Here is a 13,312-nt window from a genome sequence, read left to right as displayed (position 1 = left end):
TGTACAGTACAGACAGTGATAACAGGGGGGGGGTGTATAGCTGAGCCCATCTATGCTGCTGTTACTGATCTCTCACAGGTGTGTACAGTACAGACAGTGATAACGGGGGGGGGGGAGTAGCTGAGCCCATCTATGCTGCTGTTACTGATCTCTCACAGGTGTGTACAGTACAGACAGTGATAACATGGGGGGTTATAGCTGAGCCCATCTATGCTGCTGTTACTGATCTCTCACAGTTGTGTACAGTACAGACAGTGATAGCAGGGGGAGGTATAGCTGAGCCCATCTATGCTGTTGTTACTGATCTCTCACAGGTGTGTACAGTACAGACAGTGATAACAGGGGGGGTATAGCTGAGCCCATCTATGCTGCTGTTACTGATCTCTCACAGGTGTGTACAGTAAAGATAGTGATAACAGGGGGGGTATAGCTGAGCCCATCTATGCTGCTGTTACTGATCTCTCACAGGTGTGTACAGTACAGATAGTGATAACAGGGGGGAGGTGTAGCTTAGCCCATCTATGCTGCTGCTACTGATCTCTCACAGGCGTGTACAGTACAGTAAGGGCTCACAGGGGGAGGTATAGCTGAGCCCATCTATGCTGCTGTTACTGATCTCTCACAGGTGTGTACAGTGCAGACAGTGATAACAGGGGGGGGGGGAGGTATAGCTGAGCCCATCTATGCTGCTGTTACTGATCTCTCACAGGTGTGTACAGTACAGACAGTGATAACAGGGGGGAGTACAGCTGAGCCCATCTATGCTGCTGTTACTGATCTCACACAGGTGTGTACAGTACAGACAGTGATAACAGGGGGAGGTATAGCTGAGCCCATCTATGCTGCTGTTACTGATCTCACACAGGTGTTTACAGTACAGACAGTGATACCAGGAGGGGGATATAGCTGAGCCCATCTATGCTACTGTTACTGATCTCTTACAGGTGTGTACAGTACAGACAGTGATAACAGGGGGGGGGGGGGTATAGCTGAGCCCATCTATGCTGCTGTTACTGATCCCTTACAGGTGTGTACAGTACAGACAGTGATAACAGGGGGGAGTACAGCTGAGCCCATCTATGCTGCTGTTACTGATCTCTCACAGGTGTGTACAGTACAGACAGTGATAACAGGGGAGGTATAGCTGAGCCCATCTATGCTGCTGTTACTGATCCCTTACAGGTGTGTACAGTACAGACAGTGATAACAGGGGGGGAGGTGTAGCTGAGCCCATCTATGCTGCTGCTACTGATCTCTCACAGGCGTGTACAGTACAGACAGTGATAACAGGGGGAGGTATAGCTGAGCCCATCTATGCTGCTGTTACTGATCCCTTACAGGTGTGTACAGTACAGACAGTGATAACAGGGGAGGTATAGCTGAGCCCATCTATGCTGCTGTTACTGATCCCTTACAGGTGTGTACAGTGCAGACAGTGATAACAGGGGGGAGGTATAGCTGAGCCCATCTATGCTGCTGTTACTGATTTCTCACAGGTGTGTACAGTACAGACAGTGATAACAGGGGGCAGTATAGCTGAGCCCATCTATGCTGCTGTTACTGATCCCTTACAGGTGTGTACAGTGCAGACAGTGATAACAGGGGGGAGGTATAGCTGAGCCCATCTATGCTGTTGCTACTGATCTCTAACAGGTGTGTACAATACAGACAGTGCTAACAGGGGGGGGGGGTATAGCTGAGCCCATCTATGCTGTTACTGATCTCTTACAGGTGTGTACAATACAGACAGTGATAACAGGGGGGATATAGCTGAGCCCATCTATGCTGCTGTTACTGATCTCACACTGGTGTGTACAGTACAGACAGTGATAACAGGGGGGGGGGGTATAGCTGAGCCCATCTATGCTGCTGTTACTTATCTCTCGTCACAGGTGTGTACAGTACAGATAGTGATAACAGGGGGGGTTATAGCTGAACCCATATATGCTGCTGTTACTGATCTCTTACAGGTGTGTACAGTACAGACAGTGATAACGGGGGGGAGTAGCTGAGCCCATCTATGCTACTGTTACTGATCTCACACAGGTGTGTACAGTACAGACAGTGATAACCGGGGGGGGGGGGGGTATAGCTGAGCCCATCTATGCTGCTGTTACTTATCTCTCGTCACAGGTGTGTACAGTACAGACAGTGATAACAGGGGGGGTATAGCTGAACCCATCTATGCTGCTGTTACTGATCTCTTACAGGTTTGTACAATACAGACAGTGATAACAGGGGGGGGGGTGTATAGCTCAGCCCATCTATGCTGCTGTTACTGATCTCACACAGGTGTGTACAATACAGACAGTGATAACGGGGGGGGGGGGGTATAGCTGAGCCCATCTATGCTGCTGTTACTGATCTCGTGTACAGTACAGACAGTGATAACAGGGGGGGAGGTGTAGCTGAGCCCATCTATGCTGCTGTTACTTATCTCTCGTCACAGGTGTGTACAGTACAGACAGTGATAACAGGGGGGGGTATAGCTGAACCCATCTATGCTGCTGTTACTGATCTCTTACAGGTTTGTACAATACAGACAGTGATAACAGGGGGGGGGTGTATAGCTCAGCCCATCTATGCTGCTGTTACTGATCTCACACAGGTGTGTACAATACAGACAGTGATAACGGGGGGGGGGGGGGTATAGCTGAGCCCATCTATGCTGCTGTTACTGATCTCGTGTACAGTACAGACAGTGATAACAGGGGGGGAGGTGTAGCTGAGCCCATCTATGATGCTGCTACTGATCTCTCACAGGTGTGTACAGTACAGACAGTGATAACTGGGGGGGTATAGCTGAGCCCATCTATGCTGCTGTTACTGATCTCACACAGGTGTGTACAGTACAGATAGTGATAACAGACTGGGGTATAGCTGAGCCCATCTATGCCGCTGTTACTGATCTCACACAGGTGTGTACAGTACAGACAGTGATAACAGGGGGGGAGGTATAGCTGAGCCCATCTATGCTGCTGTTACTGATCTCACACAGGTGTGTACAGTACAGATAGTGATAACAGGGGGGGGGAGGTATAGCTGAGCCCATCTATGCTGCTGTTACTGATCTCACACAGGTGTGTACAGTACAGATAGTGATAACAGGGGGAGAGGTGTAGCTGAGCCCATCTATGCTGCTGTTACTGATCTATTACAGGTGTGTACAATACAGACATGAAACTACTACACATCCCTGGTTACCCTAAACAAGCACAGTGTGTCTTACCATGCACCAGTTAGTGAGCACAGGCATTATGCAAGAATGTCCCCTGGAACACAATACAACAGAGTTCTTTCCTATTCTGGGGAGCCATTAAGCCCTACTATGTTAGACTATTTTGGGCTAAATCTTACCATAGCTCTCCCCTCCCATTAGCTTATATTGGATTAAAATGCCTCAAAGTCTGCTTCCTTATATCTCCACTACAGACAGTCACTTGGAGAGAATTTTATCTAAAGGAGCAGAGAGTTAGGTTCCATCAATGGACGACAGAACGGTGCCCCATGCTTACCCCATGAGCGATGAATATGAATTTGCCAACCCAACCAAGCTTTATGATCAGAGCTTTGGGGAAGGTAAGGGGATAGGGTGTGCTCTCTCACATCACTTCGCTTTACAAGAAAAAGTCTTCTCAGGCTCCTCACAGAGCATAAAATAGCCAGGGATCAGGTGTTTAGAACTTGTCTTTGCTGGTATCATCTGAATATTTGTATTTGTTTGTGAGGCTTTTCAAATCTGAGACGCAAGAAATCTTGTTATTTATGTAGCTCGACAATGTTTTTTTACTTTACACTGGGAAACCCCTGAGATATTAAGGTCACTCGCCCGCACTTTGCAATGAAATCACGTGTCTCATGACTATATCTAATTTACCAGGTTTTACCACCTGGTTCCATCAGTAAGCGTCAGCGCTGTGAGCTGCTTTTATTTTATTGGGACATAAAAGTGCATTAACAAATTCTCTAATGTATTACAGTGTGTTCATATTGCACTATTGCTTGCATATAACTATATGTTTACCCCCGCTAAGGAGTTAACATCAGCAGTGTGCTTCTTCTGCCCTGAGATATGTCAGTTACCTAACGGTTTTCAAATGCATTTAGTGAACACACCCCTACAGGGACAACGTAACAACGATATTCTAATGTTCTAATCTGGTGACCTGCTGAAAATCAATTTGTTACACTTTTGTGCACCTGAAAAGTACTTTACAGGTAAAATCTTCAGTGTTAACATTATTCATTTGTATAACGCTGCAAAATTCCGTAGCGCTGTGCATTCTTCATACTCAGTTTTTTTAATTAAAAGTTAAACCTATTGCTCAAATCACATTTTTATACTATGAAACTTGTACGCAAATCAAGGGCCAGATTACAATTGGAGCGCTAATTAACGGTCCCACTTGAGTGCTAACTGTGCTAGAAGTAAGCTTTTTGTGCTTGTCAAGTTGCGCTGATATTATGAGTCGAAAGTAAACTGATTTCACTCGCACGCTAACAAGACAAACACAAAAAGCCAATGTTAGAAAATTGCGTGCGCATTAACGTATACCCAATAGAAGTCAATGGAGCAAATAAAAGTATATAAATATATCTGTATGTGTGTGTACATATGTATTTATATGTGTACATAATGTAATTATGTGTTTATATGTCTGTATGTGTGTGTACAGATGTATTTATGTGTTTATATGTCTGTATACACATATAAATATATATATATCTGTATGTGTGTGTACATATGTATTTATGTGTTTATATATCTGTATGTGTGTGTACATATGTAATTATGTGTTTATATGTCTGTATACACATATAAATATATATATCTGTATGTGTGTGTACAAATGTAATTATGTGTTTATATGTCTGTATACACATATAAATATATATATCTGTATGTGTGTGTACTTATGTATTTATGTGTTTATATGTCTGTATACACATATAAATATATATATCTGTATGTGTGTGTACATATGTAATTATGTGTTTATATGTCTGTATACACATATAAATATATATATATATATATCTGTATGTGTGTTTACATATGTATTTATGTGTTTATATGTCTGTATACACATATAAATATATATATCTGTATGTGTGTGTACATATGTAATTATGTGTTTATATGTCTGTATACACATATAAATATCTATATATCTGTATGTGTGTTTACATATGTATTTATGTGTTTATATGTCTGTATACACATATAAATATATATATCTGTATGTGTGTGTACATATGTAATTATGTGTTTATATATCTGTATGTGTGTGTACATATGTATTTATGTGTTTATATGTCTGTATACATATATAAATATATATATATCTGTATGTGTGTGTACATATGTAATTATGTCTTTATATGTCTGTATACACATATAAATGTATATATCTGTATGTGTGTGTACATATGTAATTATGTGTTTATATGTCTGTATACACATATAAATATATATATCTGTATGTGTGTGTACATATGTAATTATGTGTTTATATGTCTGTATACACATATAAATATCTATATATCTGTATGTGTGTTTACATATGTATTTATGTGTTTATATGTCTGTATACACATATAAATATATATATCTGTATGTGTGTGTACATATGTAATTATGTGTTTATATGTCTGTATACACATATAAATATATATATCTGTATGTGTGTTTACATATGTATTTATGTGTTTATATGTCTGTATACACATATAAATATATATATCTGTATGTGTGTGTACATATGTAATTATGTGTTTATATGTCTGTATACACATATAAATATATATATCTGTATGTGTGTTTACATATGTATTTATGTGTTTATATGTCTGTATACACATATAAATATATATATCTGTATGTGTGTGTACATATGTAATTATGTGTTTATATGTCTGTATACACATATAAATATATATATCTGTATGTGTGTTTACATATGTATTCATGTGTTTATATGTCTGTATACACATATAAATATATATATATCTGTATGTGTGTGTACATATGTAATTATGTGTTTATATATCTGTATGTGTGTGTACATATGTATTTATGTGTTTATATGTCTGTATACACATATAAATATATATATATATATATATATATATATATCTGTATGTGTGTGTACATATGTATTTATGTGTTTATATGTCTGTATACATATATAAATATATATATATATATATCTGTATGTGTGTGTACATATGTAATTATGTCTTTATATGTCTATATAGACATATAAATATATATATCTGTATGTGTGTGTACATATGTAATTATGTCTTTATATGTCTGTATACACATATAAATATATATATCTGTATGTGTGTGTACATATGTAATTATGTGTTTATATGTCTGTATACACATATAAATATATATATCTGTATGTGTGTGTACATATGTAATTATGTGTTTATATGTCTGTATACACATATAAATATATATATCTGTATGTGTGTGTACATATGTAATTATGTGTTTATATGTCTGTATACACATATAAATATATATATCTGTATGTGTGTGTACATATGTAATTATGTCTTTATATGTCTGTATACACATATAAATATATATATCTGTATGTGTGTGTACATATGTAATTATGTGTTTATATGTCTGTATACACATATAAATATATATATCTGTATGTGTGTGTACATATGTAATTATGTCTTTATATGTCTGTATACACATATAAATATATATATCTGTATGTGTGTGTACATATGTATTTATGTGTTTATATGTCTGTATACACATATAAATATATATATCTGTATGTGTGTGTACATATGTAATTATGTCTTTATATGTCTGTATACACATATAAATATATATATCTGTATGTGTGTGTACATATGTAATTATGTGTTTATATGTCTGTATACACATATAAATATATATATCTGTATGTGTGTGTACATATGTAATTATGTCTTTATATGTCTGTATACACATATAAATATATATATCTGTATGTGTGTGTACATATGTATTTATGTGTTTATATGTCTGTATACACATATAAATATATATATCTGTATGTGTGTGTACATATGTAATTATGTCTTTATATGTCTGTATACACATATAAATACATATGTGTGTGTGTGTATACACAGGAAAAAAAAAATCCTCCCACCAATGTAGCCACCTGGGTGCAAATAAAGCAGATAATATTCTTCCAAAAATAGTGCACTCTCAGGAATCTTTCAAAAGGAAGTTCAACATTAAAGTTGACCTTGCTGTTGAAAAATCCCTGAGAGTGCACTATTTTTGTAAGAATATATACAGTATATACTGTATATGTGTTTTTTTCTAACACCCCTGAAACCTTATATTTTTGAGCCCTTATAACTTTTGTGTGCAATATTTTTTTGAATAATTTTTATTAGATGGTGTTATTATAAATGTAACTGTACTGTGTAATGTATGTTTGAGGTGTATTGCGACACTTTTTTGTTTCCTGTAATAGTTAACCAGAGCTCTAAGGTCGCGCTAACCAGACGCACGTTAACTTAATTTGCTCAAAATCCAACAAGTGCAAATAGCCGCAATAAACCCCTTTTTGCTTGTGCGCAACTGTTAGTGCTTCACTTGGAATCTGGCCCTTAATGTGATTATTTATTATTGTAATTAGGTATTTGGAGGCTTAAATTGTTTATTATACAGTTAATCAAAATTATACTTAACATTAGCATTCTTATAATTTATTTGTATATTACTTTATAAGCAAAAACATCTCATTAGTCAGTCATTGTCAGTGTTTAATTCATTATGACTAACGTTTTACTTCTGTAGAAATCCTTATAAAATCTATGTAGAAGATGATCTCTGTTTGTTAACGAGATACGTGAACATTTGGCACTTTTGGTGCTTTGTCAGACTGATTCAGGGATTTCACTGATTGATTAAAAAACACCAGAGCTACTTTGCGATATTTACTGGGTGTTTGAATCTAAGCCGATGTATTTTTACTGTAGAGATGATATTAATAGTAACGCAGCTGCTACCCGCAGCAGTCTGATGGGCATTAACTGGGCACTAATATTACTCTGGGATGACTTTGCAATCAGACACAATGCCCAGCTGACTCAAGGGTAAATTAAAGGGATACATCATTGTTTTGTCATCTTAGCGTTCTAAAAAATAAATAACCTCTGATTTATTCCTGACCTTGGAGTATTATTTCATGAATTACATTTTAACCTTCTCACTGCATTTCTTGTCTAACCCATCTGCTCCGTTCCTTTAAGAATATTAGATGATACATTTAATAAATGATTTCTATAACATAATTAAGAGTATGTTTTATATATAATAGAATTATCTGATCCTTCACACCTGATGATTAGTGATTTAACCCATGAAAATGATAGAAATAAACTGCTAGCTCAGTGCTATACAGAGATCAGTGCTATAGAGAGATCAGTGCTATACAGAGATCAGTGATATACAGAGATCAGTGCTATAGAGAGATCAGTGCTATACAGAGATCAGTGCTATAGAGAGATCAGTGCTATAGAGAGATCGGTGCTATAGAGAGATCAGTGCTATAGATAGATCAGTGCTTTAGAGAGAGCAGTGCTATAGAGAGATCAGTGCTATAGAGAGATCAGTGCTACAGACAGATCGGTGCTATAGAGAGAACAGTGCTATAGAGAGATCAGTGCTATACAGAGATCAGTGCTATAGAGAGATCAGTGCTTTAGAGAGAGCAGTGCTATACAGAGATCAGTGCTATAGAGAGATCAGTGCTATAGATAGATCAGTGCTATAGATAGATCAGTGCTTTAGAGAGAGCAGTGCTATAGAGAGATCAGTGCTACAGAGAGATCAGTGCTATACAGAGATCAGTGCTATAGAGAGATCAGTGCTATACAGAGATCAGTGCTATAGAGAGATCAGTGCTATAGACAGATCGGTGCTATAGAGAGATCAGTGCTATACAGAGATCAGTGCTATACAGAGATCAGTGCTATAAAGAGATCAGTGCTATAGAGAGATCAGTGCTATACAGAGATCGGTGCTATAGAGAGATCGGTGCTATAGAGAGATCAGTGCTATAGAGAGATCAGTGCTATAGACAGATCAGTGCTATAGACAGATCAGTGCTATACAGAGATCAGTGCTATAGAGAGATCAGTGCTATAGAGAGATCAGTGCTATAGACAGATCGGTGCTATAGAGAGATCAGTGCTATAGAGAGATCAGTGCTATACAGAGATCAGTGCTATAGAGAGATCGGTGCTATAGAGAGATCGGTGCTATAGAGAGATCAGTGCTATAGAGAGATCAGTGCTATAGACAGATCGGTGCTATAGAGAGATCGGTGCTATAGAGAGATCAGTGCTATAGAGAGAACAGTGCTATACAGAGATCAGTGCTATACAGAGATCAGTGCTATAGACAGATCGGTGCTATAGAGAGATCAGTGCTATAGAGAGAACAGTGCTATACAGAGATCAGTGCTATAGACAGATCGGTGCTATAGAGAGATCGGTGCTATAGAGAGATCAGTGCTATAGAGAGATCAGTGCTATAGAGAGATCGGTGCTATAGAGAGATCAGTGCTATAGACAGATCGGTGCTATAGAGAGATCAGTGCTATAGAGAGATCAGTGCTATAGAGAGATCGGTGCTATAGAGAGATCAGTGCTATAGAGAGATCAGTGCTATAGACAGATCGGTGCTATAGAGAGATCGGTGCTATAGAGAGATCAGTGCTATACAGAGATCAGTGCTATAGAGAGATCAGTGCTATAGACAGATCGGTGCTATAGAGAGATCGGTGCTATAGAGAGAACAGTGCTATACAGAGATCAGTGCTATACAGAGATCGGTGCTATAGACAGATCGGTGCTATAGAGAGATCAGTGCTATAGAGAGATCAGTGCTATAGAGAGATCGGTGCTATAGAGAGATCAGTGCTATAGAGAGATCAGTGCTATAGAGAGATCAGTGCTATACAGAGATCGGTGCTATAGACAGATCGGTGCTATAGAGAGATCAGTGCTATAGAGAGATCAGTGCTATAGAGAGATCGGTGCTATAGAGAGATCAGTGCTATAGAGAGATCAGTGCTATAGAGAGAACAGTGCTATACAGAGATCAGTGCTATACAGAGATCAGTGCTATAGACAGATCGGTGCTATAGAGAGATCAGTGCTATAGAGAGATCAGTGCTATAGAGAGATCAGTGCTATAGAGAGATCGGTGCTATAGAGAGATCAGTGCTATAGACAGATCGGTGCTATAGAGAGATCGGTGCTATAGAGAGATCAGTGCTATACAGAGATCAGTGCTATACAGAGATCAGTGCTATACAGGGATCAGTGCTATACAGAGATCAGTGCTATACAGGGATCAGTGCTATACAGGGATCAGTGCTATACAGAGATCAGTGCTATACAGAGATCAGTGCTATACAGGGATCAGTGCTATACAGAGATGCATGCAGCTGCTGAATATTACAAGAGATACAAATGGTTAATGTGCTTAGAACATACTGGCAGCTGCTTTATAGAGAGATAAGCTGCTCTGTACAAGGCTTAAATGGATATGAAAACCAACATTTGTCTTTCATGATTCAGAGTAAACGATCTTTAAACAACTTTCCAATTTACTTCTACTAGTTAATTTGCTTTATAGTTTCTTGGTATCCTTTGTTGAAAAGCATACATAGGTAGGCTCAGGAGCTGGGAGCTTGCTGCTGATTGCTGGCTACACATATATGCCTCTTGTCATTGGCTCACCTGATGTGTTCAGCTAGCTCCCAGTCATGCATTGCTACTCTTTCAATAAAGGATACAAAGAGAATGAATCATTTAAAAACTGAAGTAAATTGGAAAGTTGTTTAAAAAGATCTGTTCTGTCTGAAATATAAAAGACAAAATTGATGTTTGATGTCCCTTTAAGCCGTTTATTTTTTGCTCGTCAAATTTATTTATTAGAATGTGCGCATAAAAACAAACACATACTGTACACATGCACACACAAACAAACATGCACACACACATACACACACAAACAAACATGCACACACACACACACATACACACACAAACAAACAAGCGCACACGCACACATACACACACATAAACACACAAACAAACATGCACACACACACATACACACACATACACACACAAACAAACATACACACACAAACAAACATATACACACACATACACACACAAACATACATACACACACATACACACACAAACATACATACACACACATACACACACATACACACAAACATGCACACATACACATACACACACAAACAAACATGCACACACACACATACACACAAACAAACATGCACACACACACATACACACACAAACAAACATGCACATACACACATACATGTACGCACACACACACAAACATACAAACACATACATGCACGCACACACACACACACAAACATACACACACATACATGCATGCACACACACACACACACAAACATACACACACATACATGCATGCACACACAAACATACACATGCACACCCCTCCAACATTCACACACACATGCAGACACACATATACATGCACAATTGTGCATACACACACATACACATGCGCACACACACACACACAAATGCACACATACAGACACACAAACATAATAACATGTATATGGAAAGACACATACACACACAAACACATGTGCACATGCACACTATATATACACACCCAGACTCACACAAACATAAGCACACTCAAAACACACTCATACAAACACAAACACATACACACCTCACACAAACACACAGAGTGGAAAAATACTTCTATTTGTATATTATTAAAATAACTAAAGCAATAAGATGAATGGCCTTCATGATTCAGTAATATCATAAAGAAATGTTTAAGCAACAGTCAGCCTTTTTCTTATCTTCCTTCCCAGGTATTGCCCCAGAGGACCTTCTATGTCCCACTTTATACCATGGGTATTATGTCCGGCCTAGAGCCAAAAAACAGCCAGAGAGAGGCTATTCTGAAATCAACCAAAATGACCACAAGTTTCAAGTGTTCCTAGACGTCTGTCACTTTCTTCCAGATGAGCTCAGCATTCGTACAATAGACAATCTGCTGGAGGTCACTGGCCAACACCCTCAGAAGATAGATGGTCATGGTTTTATCAGCAGGTCGTTTAACAGGACATATATTCTACCCCTAGATGTTGATGCCCTTCTGGTGAAGGCCAAGCTGTCTCATGACGGAGTCCTAAGTATTAAGGCTCCCAGGAAAGGGATAGAGATGAAAAGGGAAGTTAACAAGGTGAAGATAGAGGTCCAGAGCTCATCGGTAGACAAAGAGAAAAGCTCTGCTGAAGGTATCATGGAAACTCATGAGAAAACATCTGACCACTGAGCCACTGAGCCACTGGCCTCCTCACTTGCAGAAGCGCCATAAAGAATATGGTCGTTAGCTCCTCTAAACTGAGCATAAAATCTGTCTATACATTATATAACCCTAATAAAAGTCTTTATTACATGTATCTGTGTGATGTGGTGAGTTGTACAGCGGCACATGTAATTATATAACCCTGAGACTTTATTACATGTATCTGTGTGATGTGGTGAGTTGTACAGCGACACATGTAATTATATAACCCTAATGAGTCTTTATTACATGTATCTGTGTGATGTGATGAGTTATACAGAGGCACATGTAATTATATAACCCTAATGAGTCTTTATTACATGTATCTGTGTGATGTGGTGAGTTGTACAGCGGCACGTGTAATTATATAACCCTAATGAGTCTTTATTACATGTATCTGTGTGATGTGGTGAGTTGTACAGTGGCACGTGTAATTATATAACCCTAATGAGTCTTTATTACATATATCTATGTGATGTGGTGAGTTGTACAGCGGCACATGTAATAATATAACCCTAATGAGTCTTTATTACATGTATCTGTGTGAGGTGGTGAATTGTACAGTGGCACGTGTAATTATATAACCCTAATGAGTCTTTATTACATGTATCTGTGTGAGGTGATGAGTTGTACAGCGGCACGTGTAATTATATAACCCTAATGAGTCATTATTACATGTATCTGTGTGATGTGGTGAGTTATACAGCGGCACATGTAATTATATAACCCTAATGAGTCTTTATTACATGTATCTGTGTGATGTGGTGAGTTGTACAGTGGCACATGTAATTATATAACCCTGAGTCTTTATTACATGTATCTGTGTGATGTGGTGAGTTGTACAGCGGCACATGTAATTATATAACCCTAATGAGTCTT

At 38.3% G+C, this 13,312-nt stretch overlaps 1 protein-coding gene across 2 annotated transcripts in view; it reads left to right on the top strand.

Annotated features, from left to right (window-relative positions):
* HSPB2 (heat shock protein family B (small) member 2) overlaps positions 1–12,548 on the top strand; it is a 63,133-nt gene extending 50,585 nt beyond the window's left edge. Inside the window, exons 1-2 of one of the 2 annotated variants that reach the window (XM_053690412.1) lie at positions 3,405–3,579; positions 11,955–12,548. In XM_053690412.1, the coding sequence (XP_053546387.1) occupies positions 3,486–3,579; positions 11,955–12,421 (561 nt within the window). In that variant the 5' untranslated portion in view covers positions 3,405–3,485 and the 3' untranslated portion in view covers positions 12,422–12,548. Of the gene's footprint in view, positions 1–3,404; positions 3,580–11,954 lie in introns of those variants that run through there. The other variant, XM_053690414.1, reaches the window with a different exon arrangement.
* The last annotated feature ends 764 nt before the right edge of the window (positions 12,549–13,312 follow it).

Source organism: Bombina bombina, chromosome 8 (genome assembly GCF_027579735.1).
Source record: "Bombina bombina isolate aBomBom1 chromosome 8, aBomBom1.pri, whole genome shotgun sequence".
Taxonomy (NCBI): domain Eukaryota; kingdom Metazoa; phylum Chordata; class Amphibia; order Anura; family Bombinatoridae; genus Bombina; species Bombina bombina.
The sequence above is the reverse complement of the archived record's forward strand: the minus strand, read 5'-3'. Positions and strand labels throughout refer to the sequence as shown.